Consider the following 25,503-nt stretch of genomic DNA (forward strand, 5'->3'; position numbering starts at 1 on the left):
TTCCTGCCAGGCACCCAGGCAGGGGCAGAGCACCCTGTGCCACTCCACGGCCATGGCAGCACCGTGAAGGTTCCCATCACCCATCCCACGGGGTCACCCCAGTTTGAAGAGCCAGCCAAACTTTTCCAAATGCCCGTTGCCTCGCTCACCTCCCAGCTCAGCTCAGCTCGTCTGCAGACGAGCCACGCTAACAACAGGCAGCAGTTGGACCGCAAACCCCGACAGGCGCCAGGGCCACCCTGCCACTGCCACGCAGGCAGGGGACACAAGAGCTCGCCCTGCCCTGAGGATGTCATCGCCCACTGAACCCCTGCACCTTCGCGTATGCAGGGGCAGGCAGGGATGCTAAAATTCCCGGGTGACACATTCCCCTGCTGAAGCGGGTATCCCAAACGCCATCCTGCTTCCCCCCCTTCGGCTCTTGCGCAAACTTAAATGTTTGCTTTCAACATTTGGGGGCCTCAAAGGCGCAGCAGGGGCTGTGGAGAGCGGGTCAAATAGTCAAGCGCCAGTTATCCAAGCTGTCCTCTCCCCCTCCTCGGCTTCTGGGGTTTCATACCTACAGTGTGCCTGACTCTTACAAAAAGCAAGTGCTTCTGCTGAAAAACCCATCCTGCCTCCCTCTTCCAAGCATAATGAGCACAGCCTGTCCTTCCCAAGCCAAAATGTTAAGTCACCGTGTCCTTCCCAAGCCGTCCAGGTTGGTCTATGCCTGTCAAATTCCATGAATAAAATTAAAAAGGTTATTGTGTGGAGGGGACGGGACAGAAGCCCCGAGACAGCTGCAATCTCAATTCCATCACATATAAGACCTTCTGAGCTACTCGTGCCGCTGTGCTGAGAAGTCTTGGGGAATTTAAAACTGAGTCAAAGGCCACTGAAGTGCTCTCCCTATTTTGCTGCTAATGCACAGAAAGCCCGTGGAGACCGGGGAGGGAGAGAGGGAGGAAAAAAATAATAGAAGGGATAAAATAGCAACGGGAGAGGTTCAGCTGCAGGAGCAGCACGGGATCAGGTGCATGAAAATGCGGTGAAAGACTAATTTTTTCCTCTAATTTCAAGTCATCACGCGGCCGCTGCCCGGGACGGCCGCCCCGACGATGCCGGCGGTCCCGTTCTGGTCCGTCAGGCCGGCCCTTCCGCGCACGCCCTCCAGCAGGGAATCGCTCCGCGGGCGCGCAGCCTTGAGCCGGCGTCCTCCGCGGAGCCGCCTTCCCGTCTGCCGCGGGGATGCGCCTCCGCGCAGCGCCGGGGACTGTCCCGCCGCGCTCGGCCGCGCGCACCTGCCTGCGGCACGCCGAAACGCAAGGAAAAGGGACAACGGACTAAAAGGCGAAAGAGAAGAGAAAGAACAGAAAACGAGAAATAAAAGAAGGAGAAAATAAAAGGCGACGCAAAAGTCAAGGAAAATGATAAGGGAAACAGAAGGGAAAAAAAGCTGAAATGAATCGCCATCTCCTCGGGCTGCCGCTGCCGCCGTCCCCTCCGCGGACAGGGCCGGGGCGCACGGCGCCGCGCTCCGCGCCAGGCGGTCCGAGGGTCCCGCGGGCGGCCGCGGCTGGCGGGTGGGTCCCGCGACCGCCCGGGGCGCAGCGCGCCGAGGCGCACACCCACCGCCCGCCCCCGCGGAGGAGCTTCCGCCGAGGCGCACAGGGCTACCCGCCCCGTCCGAGCCGTCGTCGGGCCGCGCCAAGCCGGGCTCCCGCGGGGCGGCGTGGGGAGTCCGCGCCGCTCCGCACCGCTCCGCGCCCCGCCGCGCGCCCCCGCGCGCCCATTGTTCACCACGGCCAATCCGCGGGCGCCCTCCCCGCGGCCGCCAATCGCCTCTGGGGGCCGCGCGGTGAGGTCAGCACCGCCCCCCCCCCCCCCACCTCCCCCCCCCCCCCGCCGGCGGCGGCCGGTGCGCGCTGACATCACGGCGTGGCCCGGCGGGGCGGGCCCGGGGGGGCGGGCGCGGCCCCCGCCCCGCGCGGCGCGGGTAGTGGTGGAGCGGCGGCGCCGCATCCCGCATCGCGCATCGCGGCCGGTGCGCAGGGGGCCGCCCGCATGGTGGACATCCTCCTCCCGCGGCCGCTCCCGGGCGCCATGGGGGAGCCCTCCAAGAGTAAGTGCGCGGAGAGTAACGCGGCGCCGGGGCGGGCGGGCGGGCGCGGCGGGGCGGGCGCGGGACGCTGCGGAGCCGAGCTCCGCGCCGCCGCTGCCGCCGTCGGGCGGGCTGAGCGGCCGCCGCGCCGCCCCGGCCCCGGCCCCGCGGGCGCGGTGACAGCGCCGGGAAGGGCTGCGGCACCGCGGCGGGCGCGGGCGGCTGCTGGCTCTGACCGGGGCATCCCCGGTGCCGCTATTCCCGTCCGTGCCCGGCGCTCCCCAGCCCCGCTGGCTCCGATTCTTACCGAATGCCTGTCCGTTCGTCTGTCCGCGCTGCTGATCTCATTTCTTTCTGATGATTCCATTTCTGTCTCTCCTTCCCTCTGCTTTTTCTTTCTTCCCTTCGCTCTAAACCCACGTTACCGTTTTCATTTCTTTCTCTCTTTCCGTGTTTCGGTTTGTCTTTTTTTTTTTTAAAAAAAAAAACTTCTCTTCCGTTTTTATTTATTTATTTCTGTTCTTCTGTTTTTGTTTGGTTTTTTCTCCCTGTCTCTGATTTCTTGTCTCTTACTGTTTTCATTTGTACACGTTCCCGTTTTAACCGTCTCTCTCTGTTTTTTTCAGTGGTTTTGTTTCTGTTTCCGACATTCTGTTTTTATTTCTTGCTCTTTATTTCAGTTTTTCCTCGGCTCTTGTTTTGGCGTTTCTGTGCTTCTGCTTTTATTTCCTTTTCTAAAATTCGACTTTTATGTCTCTGTCTTTCTGCAGTTATTTCCCTCATCAAGTTTCTGTAGTTTGATTTTTTTTTTGCTTTGTTTTTTTGTTTTGTTGTTGTTTTTGTTTTGGTTTGTTTTGGTTTGGTTTTTTTCTTTTAAATTTCTGGCTGTCTTTATTTCTCTCCTTTTATGCTTCCATCCTTTATTTCTCTCCACGTTTCTGTCTTTATTTCTCTTTCTTCCTATTTTGGGAAAAAAAAAAAAAAAAAAAGGAGAGAGATAGAAGGAAAAAAATTTAAAATAGAGAAAAAGTGTCTTTCCCTAATTCCTGGCGCTTCTGCTCTTGCACATGGCTGCCCCTGACCGTGCCCCGCTCGCTCCCGGCAGGGCGGCCGGGGCTGGCCCTGTGCGCGGGCTGCGGGGGCCGCATCCAGGACCCCTTCCTGCTGCGGGTGTCGCCGGACCTGGAGTGGCACGTCGCCTGCCTCAAGTGCGCCGAGTGCGGGCAGCCCCTGGATGAGACCTGCACATGCTTCCTGCGCGACGGCAAGGCCTACTGCAAGCGGGACTACAGCAGGTGACCCTGAATGCGCCGACGCTCGTTAAAAAAACCAAACAAACCAATCAACCAACCCAAACTAAAAAAAAAAAAAAAAAAAAAAATCCACCCAATCCAAACCACCAAACCAAAACCCGAAAAAAAGCACAAAAGCCCCTCGAAAGCCCCGAATTTCCCCCAAACGAAAACGCGCCTCTCGGCCGCTGCCCGCCCCCGCGGCGCCGCCCGGAGCCGCCCCGACGGCACGGCCGCGGGCGCTGACGGCGCGTCGCGTCCCCGCAGGCTCTTCGGCATCAAGTGCGCCCAGTGCCGGGCGGCCTTCAGCAGCAGCGACCTGGTGATGCGCGCCCGCGACCACGTCTACCACCTGGAGTGTTTCCGCTGCGCTGCCTGCGGCCGCCAGCTCCTGCCCGGCGACCAGTTCTGCCTGCGGGAGCGCGACCTGCTCTGCCGCGCCGACCACGGGCCGGCCCCCCCCGACGGCGCCGCCGCCCGCGGGCCGCGCAGCCCCGCGCTGCCGCCGCCCGCCGCCGCGCACCTCGCAGGTACCGGCTCCCCCCTCGGGGCGGGCGGGGGGGGGGTGAAGGGGGGGGGGGGGTGGTGGCAGGGGTGGGCGATGCGGCGCTGACGGTACGCGCCCTTCCCCGCCCGCCGCCGCAGAGCCGGTGCCCGGGCGGCCGCCCGCCCCGCGGCCGCCGGCGCACAAGGCGGCGGAGAAGACCACCCGCGTTCGGACGGTGCTGAACGAGAAGCAGCTGCACACGCTGCGGACCTGCTACGCCGCCAACCCGCGCCCCGACGCCCTGATGAAGGAGCAGCTGGTGGAGATGACGGGGCTCAGCCCCCGCGTCATCCGCGTCTGGTTCCAGAACAAGCGCTGCAAGGACAAGAAGAAGTCCATCCTCATGAAGCAGCTCCAGCAACAGCAGCACAGCGACAAGACGGTGAGCGCCCGCCCGCCCCGCCGGGGAGGGGGAGGGGTGTGTGTGTGGGGGTGTCCCGGACCGGCGGGTCGGGCTGCAGCCGCGCTGAAGCCCCCCCCCGCCCCCGTGCCCGCAGAGCCTGCAGGGCCTCACCGGGACGCCGCTGGTGGCCGGCAGCCCCATCCGCCACGAAAGCGCCGTGCAGGGCAGCGCCGTGGAGGTCCAGACCTACCAACCGCCCTGGAAGGCGCTCAGCGAGTTCGCCCTGCAGAGCGACCTGGAGCAGCCCGCCGCCTTCCAGCAGCTGGTGAGCCGAACCGAGCCGCGCCGGGCCGCCCCGTCGGGCCGCGGGGGGTGGGCAGGCTCCTGCCCGCCGGGCCCGGGCGCTGCCGGAGGGGGTCGGGGCGGGGGAGTGGGACACACACACACACACACCCCCCACCCCCCAACCCGCGCCCTCACCGCCGCTCCTCTCCCAGGTCTCCTTCTCCGAGTCCGGCTCCTTGGGCACCTCCTCCGGCAGCGACGTGACCTCGCTGTCCTCCCAGCTCCCCGACACCCCCAACAGCATGGTGCCCAGCCCGGCCGAGACGTGAGGCGGCCCGGCCGCCCACCGCCGCGGGACTTCCGCATGCCTGCGCTCCCTGCATGAGACACCCGGCCCCGGGCCGCTCCCAGAGCGCCGGACAAACGCCTTTGTTTTTTAATTATTCTTATTTAAAAACAAACAAAAAATATGTTACTGACGGCCAAAAAAGCACCGGGATCCTCGCTGCCTTCACTAGACCGGAGAGAGAGCCCCCGCCCTGGTTATTTCGTTGTTTTGGGTTTTTTCCCTGCGGATTTCGATGTTTCTTTTTCCCAAAGAAACGCGGATTTCCCCGCTGGAGCCCGGCACGGTGACAGGCTGCCTCGCCCGCCGCTTGCGCCGGGGACGGCTTTTCTTCCCTTTTTGGAAGGGAAAAGAAAAAAAAAAAAAAAAAAAAAGGGGGGGGGGGCGCAGAGAGTCCCCCGGCGTGCGCGCCTTTCCGCGGCCGCGAAGCCGGCCCGACCCTCCCTCCGCGGAGCCGCGCCGTCCAGCCTCATCTCACGCCGATGCCTCTCCCGGGCCACGGAGCCCGGCCCCGCACGATCGCTGGAAAACCGGGACACGGAAACGAGACTTTTTAACGGGAAAACCAGTACTAATAATAAGTTATCAATGGACGGAGGACGGATTGTTTGAGCCTTTAACGAACAAAAGTAAGTTATTGTTATTTATTGTCAGAGTCAGCGGTTGAATAGTGGGATTAAATATTTTGGACTTAATAAAAAAAGCGAAAAAAAGAAAAAAAAAAGAAAAAGAAAAAGAAAGGATTGAAACGAAGCAAAAGGGGCGGGAGGGCGGCAGAGGGACTCCCCGTGTGCGGAGCTGCGCTGCCGGCCGGGTTGGGGCGCGGAGCGGGGCGCGGAGCGGGGCGCGGAGCGGGGCGCGGAGCGGGTCGGGGCGGGCGCAGCCCCGGCTCTGCCGGCACGGCCTCCCCGCACCGGGCTGATCGGCTTTCCCAGCCGGGACCGCTTATTTATAGCCGGGGAGGCGGAGCGCAGGTTTCCCTTTCGGAGCAGCCCCCGCGCCCGGCCGAGGGGTGTCCGCACCTGCCGCCGTGCGGGGCCGCCTCGCCTCCTCCCCGGGGCGGCGGCGGCCAGGCCAGCCGCCCCCTCCCGCGTTCTCATCCCCCCCGTCTAGACGCAGGCGGCGGCTCCTTATCAGCCTCCGGCATCACCCGGGAGCTCGGCGGGGGCCGGCCCGGCTCCAGCTCGCTCCCCGTCACCCGGGCAGGAATGCGCTCAGGGCCGGCTCCCGGCGGGACAGCAGCCCCGGGCGGCCTTAAACCACGGCACTTGGGCCCGCACCCTCGGGGAGCGGGGCGGGGAACCGGGCCCTACCCGGGCTGCACGGGGATGGGCAGCGCGGCGCCGGGCTGGGGACGGCTCCGGCACCCCCGAGGCGCTGAGGCGGCGGGTGTGCGGGGACCAGGCCCGCCGGGGCGAGCTGGCCGGCGCGGCCGAGCCGCGGTTGCCGTCGGGGAGCGCGGAGCAGCCCGGGCTGCCGGGGACGCGGCGAAGGGGCCGCCTCAGCCTGGGGCTCCCGCTGCCGCCGGGGCGGGCGGCCCCCCCGGCCCGGGGACAGGTGCGAAGGGAGGTCTTCCCCCCTCCCCCCCCCAACGCCGCCGCGGGGCCCCCGCCGTTACCTGGCTCATGCCGGGGCGCGTCTCTGCTCCCCGCGCTCCCCCGGGCCGAGACTGAAGCGAGCCGTTTCCGTCACCCGAGAGCGGGGCCGCCCGGGCCGTAGAATCTCCTCCGCGGAACCCCCCCACCAGCTCTCCCCTCACGCAGCGCGACGGCCTCACCGGGCGGGTCGGGATTGCCGCCGCCGGCTCAGGTGCGGGCCGGGCCCGGCCGCAGCGGCCGGCGAGAAGGCCGGGGAAGGGGGACGGTCCCGGTGGAGGTGCCGATGCCCGCGGCCGGCAGCCGCCTGCGGCCCGGGATCGGCGCGGCCCCGCCGGAGCCTTCCCTGAGGAAGCGCGAGGCCGCCGCGCGCCCCCTCAGGGCCGCTCCCCGCGCGGGCCGGGCCCCGGGCAGCCGCCGCGGCCTTCGGCAGGCGCGGAAAATAAATCTCGCCCACACACGCCGCCGTTTTCACGTTTTAATTTTGCTTCGTGGAAACCTTCACCGTTAAGAGAACATCACGAGGTTTAAACAAGCGTTCTTAAAGGCTTATCGAAACGTTAAAAATGCGGCTGATTTAAGAAGTCCGTATTAAGTGACTTAGCCCCAAAAACTGAAAAATTGTAAGCGAACTTTCCTCAGAGCCAAATCTGACAAATTCCTTAGACATTTGATTAACTGGAAAGACAGCATAGAAGTCTCTTTTTTTTTTTTTTTTCTCTCCAAGCTCTGTATTGCTTATGGTAATTCAGACACACCAACATTTGTAACGCAGAAGTCACACTACAGACAGAATAAGTTATTTTATTACAAGATATATAGAACATATTTTCTCCATTTGCAATCTTATTTCAGAAGTTCTGAAGTGCAAGTACCACCACATCACAGGGTAGAAATTACCCAACTCATGACATTAGGTTATGTGAATGAAACAAACACAAATTATCAAAATTACAAAACAGAAATTGAAAGTATCTACAGTACTTATGATATAAATAGTGCAAATTATATATCTACAGCATAAGTATTTAGAGTATAAAAAACTTTTCGGAACAGCGTTTTAAAGAAGGTAGTCAGCAGGAACTGGTCAGCGTGATGACGTGAATGATTTTAAAACTGAATACAACACTTATTTTTTCAAGAAGAACTGTCGAGCTTCTTCCCAGGACTGGCGGGGGAATCTGTTGGACAGCTCAAGATAATCTTGAGAACTGAAAAATTTTTCTGTTGGAAGATAGAACATAAAATTCCTGAGTTATTCCCTCTTAAGATGGCAATAAAACAAGAATAATTAACACAAACAGCCAACTCGAGGTATCTAAGTCATGTACTACACCCCTCCCCACCCCCCCCACACCCCCCCCCCCCAAAAAAAACCTTCTCAAATCATGGGGTGACACTTCTGTGGACCTCCGGACATCAAAGTTTGGCTTTAAAAATGGGGGCAGAGAGCTCTGATGAGCAAAGGCTTAGATTTCTAAGCTTTTGGATCAGGCTCTCTGCTTTACGCATCGGAACGTTACACGTCTTTACATATTTTATGTTCTTGGACCCACTGGGGACCAATTCAGCCTCATTCAAGTTTGGGCAGCCTCAACGGCGCTTGCTCTGCTTAGCAGTTTCTCTTTCCACAAAGGGCTGCGGGGGAGTTCTGCTCCCCGATTCCCCCAAAGCTCACAGCATGATTAGAAACGCAGCTTTTACTCCTCCGAGTGCCACTGGTGATGTGAGCAGAACTACACACGCGTGCGCAGGCTTGCGGGGTCCGACCCCTCGCGCAGCGTGCTGCGGCGCAGCATCCGACAACGCCATGGGCACTTTCCAGTTTTAGTACGAGCAGCATTATTTTTCCCATTTGTTTTTTTTGGGGACACCATCCTTCACATTCAAGTGCTATAGTGGATAAAAATAATCCTGCTTATACTATTATTAAGTCAGCTTTTTTGCAACTGGGGAATGTTTAGAAATCACACTCACATGTCACCACATAGTCATCTTTGTTTAAAAGTTCATCCAGTTTGAATAGTGAAAATAAAAAGCAGTTTTCCACTTGGATTTTAGATTATTCTCGAGCAGATTCTCAGGCAAACACAATCCTGGAAAGTTTGTGCTGCAGACACTGCACGAGACTGTTTCAGACTTAGAGGTATAAAGTAGACAGTAAAAATCTCCATAAAGTTATGTTAATTTTATATTTTATAATTTATTTTTGAACACAAAGCTTATGGTTTTGACCTAGAACTGCTCATCTTCTGCCAAACGTTCAGCAAAATGGTGGCGGATTTCTGCTTGCTATTAGGGAGAAATGACTGTCCGAGCGACACACTTTATGCAAAATAAGGGCAACTCAAGACCAGATTCCCATCCACACACCTGAATTTCAGACGTGTTTAGTAAAGTAAGAGCCATCTTAGCTGAGAATCTTCCAAATGTTTAACCTGAAGAGCTTAAGTGCATTTTACACAATATTTACAAACAACTAAGGGAAAAAAAATAAATCGCAATTCTGCTGCAAACTGACAAAATTTACAGGGTATTTACGGTACAGTATTTTATTAATTTTTGGCTCCCTGGGTGTACTGGCATGCCTATACGGCTTCTGCAACCTAAAACTTTTGAAGGTAGCCTTTGTGACAGCTAATTAAATATATGCATGTACAGTATCACATTTTAAGACATGATACCACACAGCATTTAATAAAGGTTAACAGTCTGAATTCCTGATACAACGAGCAGCAGACTAGAAGACGTGTATATTTAAATCTGAATGTAAGCTAAACAAACTTGAGAATCATGTCACAATTTACTAGGTTTCTTTCATCGTGATGCACATTCAAAAAATTTAAATCACAGTAATAATACTACCTACAGACTTTGTTACCCAGTTGCTACTTTGTTACATTTAATTGGAGACGTACCCCTTTGCTGAGATAACTGATTATCCATTTGGCCTGAACTCTGTGCAAAATCCTATGGGGGAAGAAAAAAAAACAGAAAACAAAAACAAAAACAGAAAACTGGCATCAGGTTTTCAGATATTATATCTGAGGAATTAAAACAACATTTTTAAGTCTTCGCAGTCACTCAAAAATACTAATACTTTATGAAATCTGTAAATTAGCAAACTCTGGCTTGTTTGCTATATATCGTAACAGAATACTGCCAGCACTTAAATTCTGTAATACAGAGTGGACTTTTAAACCTTTTTTTATACCTTTTTTTTGAAAAAAACCCCCAACCAAACAAAAAAAACCCACCAAAAAAACCCAAACCGCTTTTAATACACAACAGAACCCCCCAAGATTTTAATATCTTCTTAGGAAACAGTATCATGACTTTTAATTTAAAAGAACATTTACTAGAGCTGTGCTTCTTTAAAACAAATGGTGTTTTAGATTTATGCTCCCGACTCCAAACACACTCCTCCGAAATTCTGGAATTCTCCCCATTGCATGGGCTGTGCTTCCGGGTGGCCTGGGAGCCTGAGGTGCGGATCTCCCGAGAGCCAGCGAAGCTGTCCCCCCGCCGTGCGGTGCTGCGCGGCGCGGTGCTGCGCGGCCGGCTGGCCGGGAGGCGCGAGCCCGGCCGCTGTTGCATGGGATGCCGCGTCCCGGGGAGCCGGCGAGGACACCGGCCTCGCTCGGAACAGCGCGGGACTGTGGCAGTCTGCTGCCCCAGCACCCGGAGGGCTTTCGGGATCCTCCCTCCTTCCGGGAGTCACTGCGCAGAGTCGGTATTATTTGACATAAGAGATACAATTTAGAGAAGCACGGATACTCCTGAACGCTTTTTAATTATTTCAGCACATCTAGAAACAGAAGTAAGAAGAATAAAAAGGATGATGCAAACAGCGGATGGTGGAAATAAATCTGTTGGTAGGGAGGTATAACGTGGGTCACTGTAAAATCCAGCAATCTTTTTCCTTTGATTTACGCTGCACACATTTAACACACTGTATTTAAGTGTTATATTTGTACACACCACCAAACTTTTACGTAAACAGGACTTCTTTTTGCATTCCCTGGCACAGGAAGAATCTCATTTTCTAGTCAGGGGGAAACATTTTACAGTCTTTCCCAAACCTTCCACTGAAGCAAATGAGAGATTTGCTTGACAAACAGCAGCGAGAGGAAATAAAAGTACAGAGGCAAGTCTCTTCTGTGCGCGCACGTCTCCGATCATTCCTTGGTTCACTTCAGAATCATTCTCTCTGTGCGCGTGTGCATGTGCAACATCTGGGATCTGATTTTAAAATGGGTAAAATACTGCAGTACCAGGGAAGTCAGCAAAGACACAACACTTTACAGCACACAAGGATCTTCCATACTTTAATATAATGCCTTTTTAAAAATCCTGCAAGGATAGTGTGTGGACTCGGCATCTGAGATATACCTAACTGGAAATCAAATTAATAACGTTGACCCTTGTAAATATACTTACGATTTGCTGTAGCTACTGGGGATTTAAATGCCATTCTCTTTCTAATAGCACAGAAATGAAGGTAAATAGCCTTAATTATTCATACTGGGAGCACTCTCCTCCACTCTCATGTTTTTTGTCTAAAAAACCCCAAACTAAACTTGCTGCCTTTACTCGTAATGCTTAAATTATTTTTTGCCACTGCAACTTCTACACTGAAATCTGTAGTTTCACTATAAGGAAGCCAAGGCCAAAGATGAATTATAGCTTTGTATTTAACCAGAAGTTCATTCCTACATGGCAAATTCTTTTAATACTAACTCCCAAACTTATTTTTCAAACTGCTTTGCGGTTATTTTACTATTAAAAGGATAAAAAGTAGTTGCACTCAGAAGTTTGATGTTATACGAAGACTTTTAGTAAATATTTAGTTCTTGTGCCTTCTCTCCCATATCTGTGTAGCCTACCCTTGGACTATCTGTGAAGCATTAGGAAAGAGAGTTTGACTAAAATTTCTGTATCAACAACAGTAACTGTCAGGTGACCGATACAGAGTTACTGGACTCCTAAAAGCATATTATTTTTTTAATAGCAGGGTGTTTATGAAAACGGCATTTATTCACTGGAAACAGTCAATAAAATGTATGGCAAACATGAGGCATGCATAAAAACTGATAGATAAAGCACAGCATATAAATTTAGACAAAGGGAACAAAAATGCTGTAAATCCTTATTCAAAACAGTATTCCTAATGACCTCAGTGGCTTACTGTCAAAAATAAAGATTGCAAGTGTAGACCGGTAACATATGTTCTGTGTATTTTCTGCATAAAATATACATACTTCTGTTCAGTTCTCTCTGTAAATTTACTGTACACAGTATACAACTGTACATTTGTATGTAAACACATTAATATACTGATTTCACATATGCTATATGTGCAGTAGTTTTAAAAAAATAAATATTTTAAGCATTGTCTTGTAATAGCAGGATCTACATCAAAACTTCCCGGCACGTCCAGTAACTTTAATGAAAACAGGATTCTGCATGTGATAGAGAGAACCTGAACTACTCTGTAACCTTTTAGTGTTGTAAAATGCCTCAAGTACAGGCATAATCTGTGGTTTGAAAGAGCTGCAGAGATTCTTAAAGCACTTCAATGCTGTTTACTTGTTTTACTTAAGTCAAATGACTTCCATTTACACAGGAAAGGCGAGAAAAGCTGTTCCAGTTATCCTGCACACCGCTGTAATGTTACTGCAATAGCTACCTGAATGAACGTGGCAAGTAAAACACAACTCATCTCCTGCTCCAGGATGATCTTGTTCTGAGGGTTATTGTAACAAGCAGCTATCAGCGAAGGGAAGAGCACTTTGATTAAACGAGGATCACTGAAATACTGGAAAGGCAACTGGCATAGTTTTTGCAGCACCGTGGGGTGACGGCCAGATTGTACAATGATCTGAAAACACAAACATAACAAAATTAAAACACGTGATCTATCTGTTCTTCTCTTCCTGTTAACCACCAAGGGTGCTGAAGTCATGCTAAAAAAATGAGCATGGCCGAGGAGTAAATACTAAAAATAAAGCTTACAACATTTAGTCCAAATAACTTCTGTTTTAGTGTGCAAGTAGTATTGTTATTGCAGAGGAACACAAAGAACGTAGGGCTGTGAAGCTTCCTTTTCCTGTATCAGCCCAGAGGACAGTAAGTAAATGAGGAAGGGATTAATCTGCAGATTACAATAAAATAGGTAATTTAATACCTTCATTCAAAAGACAAAGAATTATAGCGAAGGGACTATTGTAAATTAGAGCTACGAAACTAAAAAGCCCCAACCCTTGCCATTTAAACCCAGTGAGCATGTCTTTAGGGGGCAAAAAAAAAACACGAAAGAGATCACCACGACTGTAAAAACCCTCCCGGAGCTCGATCATCCTTTACTAGAGTGCTCTCTGGCAATTAGAGAAGACTCTGTTTCATGGTAGATGTCTGCCACGCATTCTCAGGCACCAAAAAGAAAAGGTGATTGTAAGCTGCACAGCAAGGAGTTTCAGTAAGTAGAGACTCAGAAAGATCCTCCCATCAGTATTTCTTATCTCAGTTTCTATCAGTGCCATTGACTCTAAAAGGAGAATTGTTTAGATAAATGGGACTGTTGTCATGAAGCAGGCTAAGTTTACAACTGTGTACATCTGAAGAAATAAGGCAATGCTATTACTGGTCTCCTGCAAAGGAACCTTTCCAATTTACTTGATATTCTTATAAAGTCTGTGTGATAAACTAAAAAATGCCAAAATAGGATCTGTTCCAAGTAACCTTGATTAGGCAATTACAATATGAAAGAGCTGTTTGACCCAAAGTTGGCTTTTCGGCATAGGAGGAAGCTCCTATAAGGTTAGAACACTGTAAAACTGAGGGTCACGACTGTAAATTGTACTTGGAAAAACACAATTTTACAGGTACACACCCAGACAAGACTGCATTCAAATTAAAACCAGAAGGACAGAAAGAAGCAGTTGAGACCACAGGAACATAAATTACAGGGATTTACAAGTTTTCAAAGCACTTTTAACAATACCTTCAGAGCACACTCTCGGATGATAATGCAGTTCAGTTTAAAAACAAGATCAACACAGTAACAGTTTGCATTTTTTTCAGTTCACCAGCCAAAAAGACATTAAAAACCTTTCAAAATACTGGTAGAAATGTCTTAATGCCCTTAAATACAGGAGGAATTTTTAAAAGACAGTCAAATATGTGACAATTAAGCATATATTCAGACATTATTTTGAGGAAAATATCACCGAAGCATCTGAACTATTGGCTACCACCCTGTAAGCATGAGGATGCCTTTCGAGTTTGTGATTACTGTTTGAATTTTAAATTAAACAAAGTGATTATTATATAATTCTACGTTTTTCTGTGGTAAATTCTACAATCAGAAAAGTACTTAAAATCAATCGTGACTGTACTAAAATAACTACAATTGGTATTTCTGATCCAGGACAGAACAACAGAACTCTTGATTTCTTTTTAATGGCCACTGTACACCTTATGAATAGGCAGAGGAAAAGAAGTTTTTGTGACTTTTCATTTTTAATTTCACACTTCACTTCCTTTACCTCTTCTAAAAATGCCATGGACAATTAATGAACTCTTGCCAAACTAACAGTGCAGATACTCAAATAGCTTCCATGGAATTATTATTTAATTATATTTTTCTTTTCAACGTTTTTACTACTATGATGTTATCAACATTAAAGATCGGAAGATAATATACAAGAGCTGCTGATTGTTTTAATCTGGTATTTATCACATGTGGAATCAATTTAATGATTTCAGCTCATTGCACTAACACAGCTACTAACCTGATACACTATATTATGTACCCTGAAAAAAACCCAAAAATGAGTCACCCCTTACTGGAGAAAAAACTCAAACAAATAAACCTCTAGCAGAGCACGTATTCCTTGTTTCACTGTCAACTGGTGCACAAAGTGAAGTCCAGCACTTGACTTAGTAGATGAACAATGAAGAAAACAAATTAAAACCTTGCCTATGACCTCTTTACTGTGGAAAAAGACTTCTCTTGACTCTTTTTTTTTTTTTTTTAAATTTTTTTGGTTTTTTTTTTACACAGTCACTTGGCTTAATGATCGCAGGGAGTTTTGCAGGCCTGGAATACTCATCTTACAAAATGCTCTAACACAAGATACAACCTCCTTACTGAAATCCAGTGCAGAAAGCTTGCTCTTCCTCCTACTACATACTGGAATCTAGACACATTTACCTCGAATTAGCTTTTCTTGTTGCTTTCTCTCCAGCCTGAAAGTCAGATATGCCTGTCAAATGTAACAAGATCCTAATTAAATCACCACATTTCTGTACAGCCAAGCATTTAAGCACCTGTTTAACTTCAGATATGTGCTTAGGTTCCATTAATATTTGCTTGTGGTTTTCTTTTTCTGAATTGGGAACTATCAAATTAGTACAAACTACATTTTTTTTTTTTTAATCCAGAGCAGCTAACTCACATTAATGTTTTCTATATTTCATTAAAAAAAATTAGCTTACTCTCAAAATTTATAGATATTCATAGAGCTTCATTGGTTTTGCTTGTGCTTAGCTTAAAGAAGTTCCAAAGAAGATGCACCTGCTTAGCTTAGCTTATTTTTGGCTCAACACAGTAAACATTAGAATAACCCTCTAAAGACCCAAACTACACACAGGTAAGAGACACAGCAAATACATTTCTGAAATGCTATTTCATGATGAATTAATGTTTTCCTTTGTGCTACCAGCCCAATTCAAGTCCCTGATACACTTCAGAGGTGGAGCCCCTGTTGCAGAGCGTGGTGATGTGATTCAGGCTTAGCACACCAGAAAGCCCTGGCTACTGGCATCGTCTGCTCTCAGTGTAATAAGCCTGCTGAAAATGAGAGGCTAGAGCACCTTAAGTCCTTTACTGTGCTGAACTGAAGCAACCTCTACACTCTATAAGCTGGCAGTTAGCAAGGCTGCAAAACATATGTCACTCTCATATCCGATTTTGTTTACTTTTACCCTTTGCTAAAAGTCACCTTTAAGAATACAATTCCCCCCCCTTGGTCTCGGACTGAATTTCCACCTTTCCTATACCACGTACGCTGCGCCTACTGAACCCACACTAGCTGACTGTCCAGCACAATGACTGATGAGATGACCTGTGGGAACTTTTTACTGAGCAACACTTTTCAAGGCTGCCTATCAGTTATCTTCTGTCACTCCCACCAGTTTATAGCCTTCTGCAGGTCCTGCTAATTTGCTTAATCTCCAATAGCCAGGGGGTCAGAGGCACTCTCTTCTGCCCTACCAGGCAATCCATGCTCCCGTGTGACTCTTTGGAAAAGTGCACTCTGCACTCACAAGTGCAATAACCACCCTGATCCATTGCATTGGTATTTCTGAAGTTTATCACTTAGGAAAGAATGATTCATCATTTTTAAAGCCCCTAGATGGAATCCATTTTCCCCTCAAGTTGACTTGGGCCAATATTGACTATATAGTATACTGCTTGTCCATTTGCTGCAATTCTTCTAGCTGTGAAAGTTTGAAGCAGTATAAAAGTCAGTCTTTCAAAACAGACTACGATGACAAAAGCCAGCAATATGCCACACAGCACTTGAGCAATCAAAAAGGACAATCAATCAAAAAAATTAAAAGCTCCTCGTGGTATGAAACAGTAATAAAGTTGTGAGGTGAACTCATCATTTTGCTGGGAGATAAGGCTTCCCCTGTCACTTAGGTAGGGTGTCTGGCTACAGATCTGAGGTGACTGCTGGAAGGATATTCCATCCTGGAATCTGCAGTTCTTCCTTGTATTCCCACCACGACAGATCCAGCAGCCTTCCTGCCCTGCCACTGCTTCCTGGCACCTTGCAAAGGCGATCTCCCCAGGACCGAAGGCCTTTGCTAGGGAACTAATACACCATACGGACCCCAGTAACTTGGGCATGGTTTTCCTCTGGGTAGCAAAGGTAGTGTTGCAGCTCATTTAATTTTTCTGGGAAGCAACAGGGGCCCAAAAATAACTTTCTGATGATCCTGCAGGAACGAGAATGACTCAAGTGCGACTTCTTTCCTTGCTTGCAAGGGCAGGGAGGTAACTGCTGGCATACACAGGAGCAACATTCACCTGAGAACTAGCAAGGGCAAGATGTTTGGTGAACACCTCCTAATTCTACTTACATACTGTATATACATATATCTGTCTTTCACTTAACCTTTCTCTGTATTCCGTTTATCATGAATGAAAACTACAATTACTTTTAAATTCATATGTATGAATTTTTATCAAAGGAGGGTAATAAAATCTCCATAACTAAGAGAATTCAGATCTCACAGATACAGCAATGATAAAGAACGTATCAGCAGTTACATGTCAAATTTGAAGTAAAATCTTACCAAGTCAATGATTAGTTTTACAAGAAAATTAAAATAAGAATCCTCTAGTCTTTGAAACTGTATCTTCATAATCAGGTAACCGAACTATTTTGTAAGTAACAAACAGTATTTTCATGGAGAAAACTAAAAAGTCAGCCAGAGAGTTGAAGAATATCTGTATGAAAATACTGAACAAATATTAGCCAAATTGAACTGATAATTCATATAATTCATATATTCATATGTCCTAATTAGACATGTAACGTAGATGCATGCTACTAATTTTTCAAGAACTAGTAATTCAATTAGATTGCCTTGTGAAGGTTTACATTTTTTTAAACTGTGGAGTAGCATTTTTGCTGACAATCTAAATTTCTGTTTCCAAGTTGTAATCACACACATTTTACATATGAAAAGCATTTAAAAAAAGAGAAACTATTTGAATCTAAAACTTTCCCTGCAACCTTGCAGAGATTTAAAGAAGATCACGATTACAGATTGGTTTTCAATGGTTCTATGCATATATGTTAAATATTGTCAGATCTTTTATTACAAGTAACAAAAAAAAAAGGTTCAGTCTCAGACCAAGACCTTCTTCATTCCTTGTGTACTATTGTTGATTACTGCAGAGTGGAAGTGCTGATTTCTAGAGCAATATTTAGTCTAGTTCTACTGATGGATTTAGGTTTTCTTGTTTCACTTGGACATTTGCAGCTCTGGAAAGGCATTATTCATGTCACTTATTTCTGTCCATATATACCATAAAAACACCGGAATTATCTTTCAAAGAGGCTAATCAATTTTCTGGTCAGGAAGAACAGAAAGCCAGGAGCAAGCTTTATGTCTATGTAAAGGCAGAACAAAGAACTGAGAAGTAAGTATTCAACCAATTCAGAAAGCCAGGTTCTCAATGAACTAAACTGTGCTAGACCAGAGAATTTTAATACTATGAATCAATTATTACCATTCACTGAAGATTATCCATATATTTAGAAAGCTACATTAATCACGTCTAAAATGACAACGATATTTACCATTTTATTCAATTATTTCCTCAAACATTGCTTCCCACCCCCAAATTGTAATTAAAAAAAAATCACATCACAGCATTCCTGATTAAAAATGAGCTGGTTTCAACCTGGCAAGAAGCTGTTCTCCTCCACGGAGTTAGACAGGAGTCAGTCAGCTTGTCAAGTCCAAGCCTAAGCCCACAACAGGGTACATTTTTAACTGGTCAGAGCAGCTTTCCTAGCTATCGAAGGAAGTTGCCAAACAAGATGGTGCATCTGCTACGAGACATTCACCGCACCCATTTCGGCATGGCAAGCAACGCTGCCAGCGATAATCCATTGTTCCAGGGTCCTTTAAACCCAGGGCTGGGGGACACAGCCGGTGCTGGCCCTTGGACACCTATGGGGTATGCACGGGAGCCCCCAGCCCCAGGGTAACTCAGGAACACGGCTGTGGACGTCCATCAATTTTTGTTTAATTTTTGGGAGACTTGCTGAAGACTTTTCACAAACGTAACTGGAAGACATGATTTAAGTGTTGTCAAGTAGAAACACTGCATGTGGGTACTTTTCACAGCAGATCCTGGAACTTATTTGAGTTCTTATTTTCATTCTGTTGTGCTGCTCCATGATTTCCTTTATCACAAATTTCCCATTACCACTAGGGCAATGACTTTGCAAAAGCTTGTTTCTTGTTAAGCTGACACTTCACTCAGTCACCAGTAACACACGCGTACACAAAGGTGTACAGGTATGCCTTCCACACCACAAATAACAGAAAAGCTCACAGCAGCCTGGATACTCTCCTGCATCTCTCCTAGTAGTCACTTGGTTACTCTGCCTGCCAGTTCACATTGCCTTCCAGAAATCACCTATGCAAAAATATCAGAAGATTTAAAAAAAATGAGTGTCTTTAGATGCTAACTTGATCATATTGTTTGCTTATTCTTTCTCTTTTTCTTGCTCTATCTTAACATTATGTCATGGTTTATGCTGTTAAAATACACAGCACAAAAATGCAGAAGTTTTGGGAGCAAATGCACTGATGGCATCAGTTGCACTGCTAGGGCACAGCCACCATAAATGAGACCTGCAGGGGTAGGGGGATATTCAGCTAAGAAGGTAGAGACAATGTCCAGCAACTCTCAGCTGCCACCTGAGCATCTGGAACTGCGCATATGCTGCCAGGTCTCCCCAGCAGCAGAGAGATGCTTGCTTGGCAACACTGCAGCAGGAAGATAATGTTACTTACAGGTGCCTTCTGTAGCCTATCAGTTTCTTTCATCCACAGAAGAAAGGAAAAAATGCTTCTTGCTGCTTTAAGATAGCAGAGAAAGGAGAAAGATTGCCAAGGAGAGAACTGAAATCTGTAGCCACAAAAACCCCAAATGTCAAGATTTGAACAAAACCGTACAAGTCATTTAAGCGCACCGCTCTCGCGTGACTAACTCTGCACGACAACGTTGTGCTCTTGGTACTCTCCAGTCAGGCTGGTCTTGTTTAGTAATTTTGACCAAGTATTAGAAGTTGTAGCTCTTTTATCAAATGAAAAGTGAGACAAAAATCTACTTACATGAAGTGGATAAAAGAAAATGGAGTGGAATCGTGACTTTGTAAAGTTTAAAACCTCCTGAAGAGAAACCTTCCTCAGCTCTTGGAGAGAAAAAAACTGCTAACAAATTAGTGTATTCCAAAGGTACTTATAAACAAATACAGTGATTATCACTGTGAGCTGAATTAACTTTCTAGAAAAACATCCTTGTCAATAGAATTTCCTTTTATTCTTATGAAACAAAGCAGTAAAATACGTTGCTCTACCTGACTGTGCTTGTCTGCTATAATGTATTTCATGTTCAGATGCCATTTTCTTAGAACTCAGACTAAAAAGCTAATGGTACTCTAAGGGGCACTCCTTGCCTTTTCCACTATCTCATATGACCTGTGGTTCCAAACTTGAACATGGCCATTATAAACATTTGGATCTTAAAATTGCACTGTTGGTATGCAAACTATTAATGTTTCTTTTCTATTTATTTATAATTTATATAAATGTCAATTCTAATTTGTACAAACAAGTAATAACTTTATTGAACAGGAACTCTGCATCTAATCTCTAACTACAGTAATTCCATCAAACAGTTAAATCCTTTTGTTTGATGTCAGTTTTTTTATAACTTTGTAAAAGAAATGTCTTTATACTAACAGTCCAGAGTTTCTCTTCAAAGTTAGATGTGCATTATTTCTTTGCTTCTATATAAACAGATCTCATACTGCTAGTATTTAATCAGCAGAATATGTCACCACTTAGGCTCTTCTGTTTTAAGGTCAAGCTCTTTTCTTTCCATTTTGCAAACTCCACTATTGCCAAGACTCTGAGCAAAGAATGTTCTAAATTCCTCCTAACATTTATCAGGAATCAGAGCACCATTTCCATGCAAAACCCACGTTCCAGAATGCTACATTCAAATTTTAAAATAAGAATTTTGTCTATTTGAAAAATTCCAATGTTTATTTTCTTAACATCACATGTAAGCTTTCAGAGAAAAGATAAGAGAGTTCAGAAATAACATTAGTCTTCCTATAAACCACATTATGAGTATTTTCCTTTTAGAGCTAGCTCTATGGCTTAAGCACACAGATTCACTGGTGCTCTGTATATACATAACAAAGAAAAAAAAAATCTGAGCAGTTTTTGTGTAATCATCCTAAACCATTTGAGCATTTAGGATAGGACAGTGGCAAATACAAGCACAGTGATGCAGTAAAGATGTAAAAGTGTTTATCAAAAGCGATGCTAGTGGGAAATCTAGATAAAGAAGTTCTTTATACAAAGCTCTTGAAAAAATGTCACCCAAAATGACAACTAACAAGTCACCTTATAACAAATGAAGTGTATATAGATTAAATTCAGCAATAAATAAATTATATTAAACACATACTGTAAAAGATAAGCTCCATTACAATGTGATGAAAGGAGAATGGAAACAATATGCATTGAGGCTATTTGTGAATTTAACACACGCTCAGGCTACAGGATAAAATAGCAATCTAATGCCTGAACTAGAAAAGGTATTAAGGAGCAGTCTAGCTTTAAAAATGATAGCATTTTAGCATTTAATATATTAACATAAATATTTAAACAGATGAAGTTGCTCTCATGCTTCATGTTAATCATATACTTCAGTAGCTTGTTAAATCGAATGGTATCATTGCCTTCCAGAAAATCGTAAGCTTCATAGTTTCCAAAATAACGTAACAGGAGATTTATGTTTAATTGTCAGTCTAGTAATTTTCAATCAGAGGAGAGTATTATATATTAAACATATTGAGAAACATATATATGCTGTAAGCTCAAATAAAAAAAACATCATGCCATGTCTCAAATCCTTAGGTATTATTCTGAACACTGAAATTATCAGAATTATCCCTGATAGCCTTGCACTATTTTTGAAGAATCATCTTCACACTTAAATAACATCTTCAACTTTGATGATGTACCATTTGTGAATTTAAGATGCTGCTTTGGGCGTGATTCTCTACTCATTTACACAGGTGGAACTCAATTGATGTGAATAAAGAATTCTTGATTTAAAGGCTAGAGGAGAAACAGGACCTTAGTCAACAGAAGTTCAGGCAGAATACTGGCAGACATGTCTGCCATCATCCTTGAAAACACAGCTAGTTTGGGTCAAAAATCCCCAGAAGGTGTGAATAATTAAAATATTACAGTCTAAAACACATAAAATCTTTTTGTGTCTCAGAGCATTTTCTCTCTTCAAAAACGAGTGTTTTCTGTCACTCTCTAAAACCCTACTCACAAGTAAGCCATACAGTCTTAGAAATTTTATTACTAGTACATTTTGTCTTCTGGCTTCCACAACAAACGTAAAGGGTTTGTGAAAATATCTGATCATCAACTAAAAAGACTGTGAAACATTGAGCCATTGGACATGTTACAGAGCTGGCTGAGGAAAAGATTCAAGCAGAGAGCAAGAAAATGTACTTTTCTGCCATGAAAAATGTGCTACAATTTATCCATTACTAAGGGGAGAGGAAGACGAGCAAGATTTTCCATAGTATTCACTTCACAAGATTTAATGCATTCTGTCTTTTCTTTATGTTTCAGTATCGCTTCAATCAAGTGTCATTTGAGCTGAACATGATGAAATGGGTTTGGGAGACTTCTTTGGGCCTCTTGCAGGCTCCCACCCTTAGAGCAGCATCCAAGTGCTCGGAACAACTGTCAACTGCCCGAGCCCAAAGCTGTGAACACAGAGCAGGCTGGCGTCCTCTCTGCATGGGGCCAGCGATGTTGGGGACAGTCACTGTGGGTCTGCAGAGACTTGGAAAACTTATAGTTTATGGGAGAAGTACAGGGAGTTCCCTCACACATGAGGCGAGACAGACAATAGCTCACAAGGCCTGATTAAATATTTGCAGGCTTTAGACTTTGTTTTAAATTTCTGTGTGAAATTTAATTCTCATGAAATGGAGAGACCGACAGGCTGGGTGGGAATGAGGCAGAGCGAAGGCGGGCGTTGCGCAAGCTTCGGCATCCATCTCCGCCAACGGATCTCCACCAGCCAAACCCATAATGTTCCAGGCCCAGGTCTTAGCTGAGAAGAAACTGCTTATTAAGCAGGATTATGCCAAACTCTGTGGTGTTTTTTCGACGTGGACAAAGGTCCGCTGGGGATTAAGCTGAGACCACCAAACTCTTTTCATTCCTGACCCGGGAATAAGATTAGAACGTCGCTCTCCGGAGGTGGCATTAGCTGATTGCTCTCTTTCTTCATCTCTAAGCTTTAGTTATGGACTATATTTAAGGTTGTTGAAAGTACTGGCTTTTATGACAATGGGAGCTGAATTTATTCTTTTGTGTTTACAGTTTAAGAATAAGACAACAAGATAAATCCAAGTGCATTAATTTCTCTTATTAACTCCTATACACTCTCTCTTCCCTTCCTGCAGGAATCAGCCAGCCATCATAAACTGTAACTAAATACACTTGATTTCATGTTCTTTGCTCTTATCAAATTACCTTCCCCACAGCCTCTCAAAAAAAAAAAAAAAAGGGATGTGTTTTGGAATGTTAGAAATACAATTAAGATGTGATGTGTGAAATACGCAGTCCCCCACGCTTTTGCTCTATTTTATTTTTTTTATCACAGATCATTCTCAAAGAAGAAAAAGTTCATCAGTATGATCAAATAACAACAAAGGTGTCTGACAAATTACCTAAGAGGCATCCCCACTTTTCACTGACTGCCTAGACAGGAATGCCATCTTTTGTCAAGACATTGGTTCACTTAAGAGAATTTATGTGGTCTGAGTATGTAAGCCTGATAGAGAAGAAAACATACATTATAGATCTGTTTTAATTCACTCCATTTTTACTTGGTGAGTTTAATCCTTAGGGGATTTTTTGTTCACAAGCTGGAGTGCTCCTAAATGGTAGTCAAGACTACAACTTCACATGAATCACTCACTTGCCAAAATCAGCTATTCCACAAAATCTACCAGGCGTATTTTTCATTCAAACCTAAAAAGCTTTAAAAGGTTGTGGGGTTTTCTGTTGCCCTTTTTTTTTTTTTTTTTTAAGTTTTAAAGAACTAAACCCACAACCTCAACATGAAATTCATACTCCTAAAAATCCCTCTTCTGAAAAGAAACTAACAAAATGAGAATTAAGCTATTTCAGACACTATTTATTCACAAATACGGACATTAACTATACGTTAACCACCAATTCCTGAATCTTTACTCTTGTGTTCTACTTTCAAAAACACCACCTACCAGATCAAAATTGCTCTGGTCACTCCACAGCCCCAAAAGCAATGCAAATAATAAAAGTTTAATGATGGCCTCTAGTAAACAACCCACATGGAAACTCTACATAATATTCTTCTAACTGTTCTTTCAAGTTTTCCTGTCAACTTCTGAATTTCACAATTCTTCCATTTAGCAGTATTTTTCTTTCTTCATGCTAACACTAGAGGAAACTGGCCATATCCTGAAACTCAGTGCGCACTAACACCGTCAAAAGTACAAAACAGTTTCCCTACAGAAGGTAACTTCTCATCTAAACTCACTTTGTAAGTGTCCCTTACAACCGAGCAGTATTTGTAACCATGGTTAGGAAACATGTCATATATATATATATATGCGATATACGCTTACTGTGGGATAAAGTGTACTGCTATTTTATGATGGAAGTAAGACTTGCCACATGAAAAAAAAGCTAAAAAGGAGGAAAATACAACTATAAGCCAATCACTTAGCAAAAAAGGGAAGAGACAATCTCAGGATGAAGCCTGTCTTGGGGACTATCTACCATGTTTTCTTTGTGCTGGGAACGGGTCGTTACCTTCACGATCCTTTGAGAACTGCACCCTACCACACAATATTTTAATTTCCTTAAACATCATATTTATACCTGTGATACTGCTGTGTGGCATTTTGTATTTTTAAGACAGAAGAAATTCCTCTCGCAAAATATCCTGTAATCTTACTGTTCCTTATTCCTTTAACTGGAGCTAGCTGGGATGCTTGAAACATGTTTTGCGATAAATTTTCCGTATCCATACAGCAAGGATAAATTTCTAGTAAGTGAATGATACTATTAAATCTAATTCCATGTGCTTCTATTTTCAACATATGGATTATAAGGTATTAACATTTCAATTACTTATAAATTTACGATAAGCCGAACTGTTCTTATGGACGCAAGTGTCTGGGGATAAAAGGTTTGGAATGACAGAGAAATAAGTTAGACGTATGTAACTGGAAGACACACTTCTGGGGTTGAAATCCCTTCTTCAAGGACACATAGTTTGTGTAGCCAAATCTTTCCAACTGCATTGGTTATTCTAAGAGAAGTTTTTACTTCTACCTACAAACCCTAATTTTACAGTTATTTTTTTTTCAAAGTTGTATACACTTCCCCCTAGGTCTTTCACAGAGATTATGTTTTGCAATCTAGTAATAATGTGTTTTAGTTCGACAGTTTAGAAGTATACAGTTCTGTATCCTGATAATCCCAAAAGTTAGCGAGATTCTTCTAGAACACTCTAAATACAGTGTGTGTCAAAGACTGAAAGAACAAAAGCTATTTTTATTTAAATAAATGCATAGCAATACAAATGAACAATGCAACTTCTTTGGGAGCCTGTCAGGCAAGATCCTGAGTCTGAGGATCTGATTTGTGATGACTTTTCAGATGAGAAATATTCACTAACTGCAATGAATACGGAAAGATTTTTATTCCCAGTGCAGCAATGTGGAAGAAGCCAAATCATCTGTCATTCACGTTAATTTAATTATGGGACCACATTCAATTATCCAATATAATATGTAAATGAAGTCAGTTGACAGAACATGCTAATTATATTAATTATGATAATTAAATCAAACAATGAAAGGGAATAAAAATGTAATGAAACAGAAGGGTATTTTTAATTAACAAGAACATTTTAATTAGGAACTGTAATCCTATAGTCTGATATAGTATAGTTGGTTTACTGAAAGATTGGACATAATTTTTATTACGCAGTTTAGTTTTACATGTCTATCCTCAGTATCATGGGACCTGTTTTTGTATGTTAGTAGATTAAATGGTGGCCAAAAAAAGAGAATCAGTTTCCTTGATCGTACTT

At 45.4% G+C, this 25,503-nt stretch overlaps 3 protein-coding genes across 4 annotated transcripts in view; 1 reads left to right on the plus strand and 2 right to left on the minus strand.

The window, feature by feature from the left end:
- The window catches only part of ETFA (electron transfer flavoprotein subunit alpha), a 40,867-nt gene extending 38,330 nt beyond the window's left edge, over positions 1–2,537 (minus strand). The window contains exon 1 of the mRNA XM_032990471.2: positions 2,391–2,537. Coding sequence (XP_032846362.1) covers positions 2,391–2,450 — 60 coding nt within the window. The 5' untranslated portion in view covers positions 2,451–2,537. The remainder of the gene's footprint in view (positions 1–2,390) is intronic.
- ISL2 (ISL LIM homeobox 2) lies at positions 1,941–5,620 on the plus strand. The gene is made up of 6 exons (XM_042803904.1): positions 1,941–2,104; positions 3,189–3,378; positions 3,643–3,905; positions 4,021–4,304; positions 4,420–4,590; positions 4,763–5,620. The coding sequence occupies exons 1-6, from the start codon at positions 2,047–2,049 to the stop codon at positions 4,877–4,879; spliced, it is 1,083 nt and encodes a 360-aa protein (XP_042659838.1). The 5' UTR covers positions 1,941–2,046; the 3' UTR covers positions 4,880–5,620.
- A 1,335-nt stretch (positions 5,621–6,955) lies between these two features.
- Positions 6,956–25,503, minus strand: part of SCAPER (S-phase cyclin A associated protein in the ER) — a 168,275-nt gene continuing 149,727 nt past the window's right edge. For both annotated transcript variants that reach the window (XM_042803896.1, XM_032990469.2), the window contains exons 30-32: positions 12,181–12,372; positions 9,410–9,461; positions 6,956–7,715 (exon numbers count right to left, since the gene is read on the minus strand). In XM_042803896.1, coding sequence (XP_042659830.1) covers positions 7,621–7,715; positions 9,410–9,461; positions 12,181–12,372 — 339 coding nt within the window. In that variant the 3' untranslated portion in view covers positions 6,956–7,620. The remainder of the gene's footprint in view (positions 7,716–9,409; positions 9,462–12,180; positions 12,373–25,503) is intronic.

This window comes from Tyto alba, unplaced genomic scaffold, assembly GCF_018691265.1.
Source record: "Tyto alba isolate M040663 unplaced genomic scaffold, T.alba_DEE_v4.0 Super-Scaffold_41, whole genome shotgun sequence".
Lineage (NCBI taxonomy): Eukaryota > Metazoa > Chordata > Aves > Strigiformes > Tytonidae > Tyto > Tyto alba.

Excerpts from the sequence above, each read along its gene's own strand:
- ISL2 (XM_042803904.1), top strand. The coding sequence starts at position 2,047 with ATGGTGGACATCCTCCTCCCGCGGCCGCTCCCGGGCGCCATGGGGGAG. Across the intron at positions 3,379-3,642 it reads TGCAAGCGGGACTACAGCAG|GCTCTTCGGCATCAAGTGCG; the intron begins GTGACCCTGAAT and ends GCGTCCCCGCAG. Across the intron at positions 4,305-4,419 it reads AGCAGCACAGCGACAAGACG|AGCCTGCAGGGCCTCACCGG; the intron begins GTGAGCGCCCGC and ends CCGTGCCCGCAG.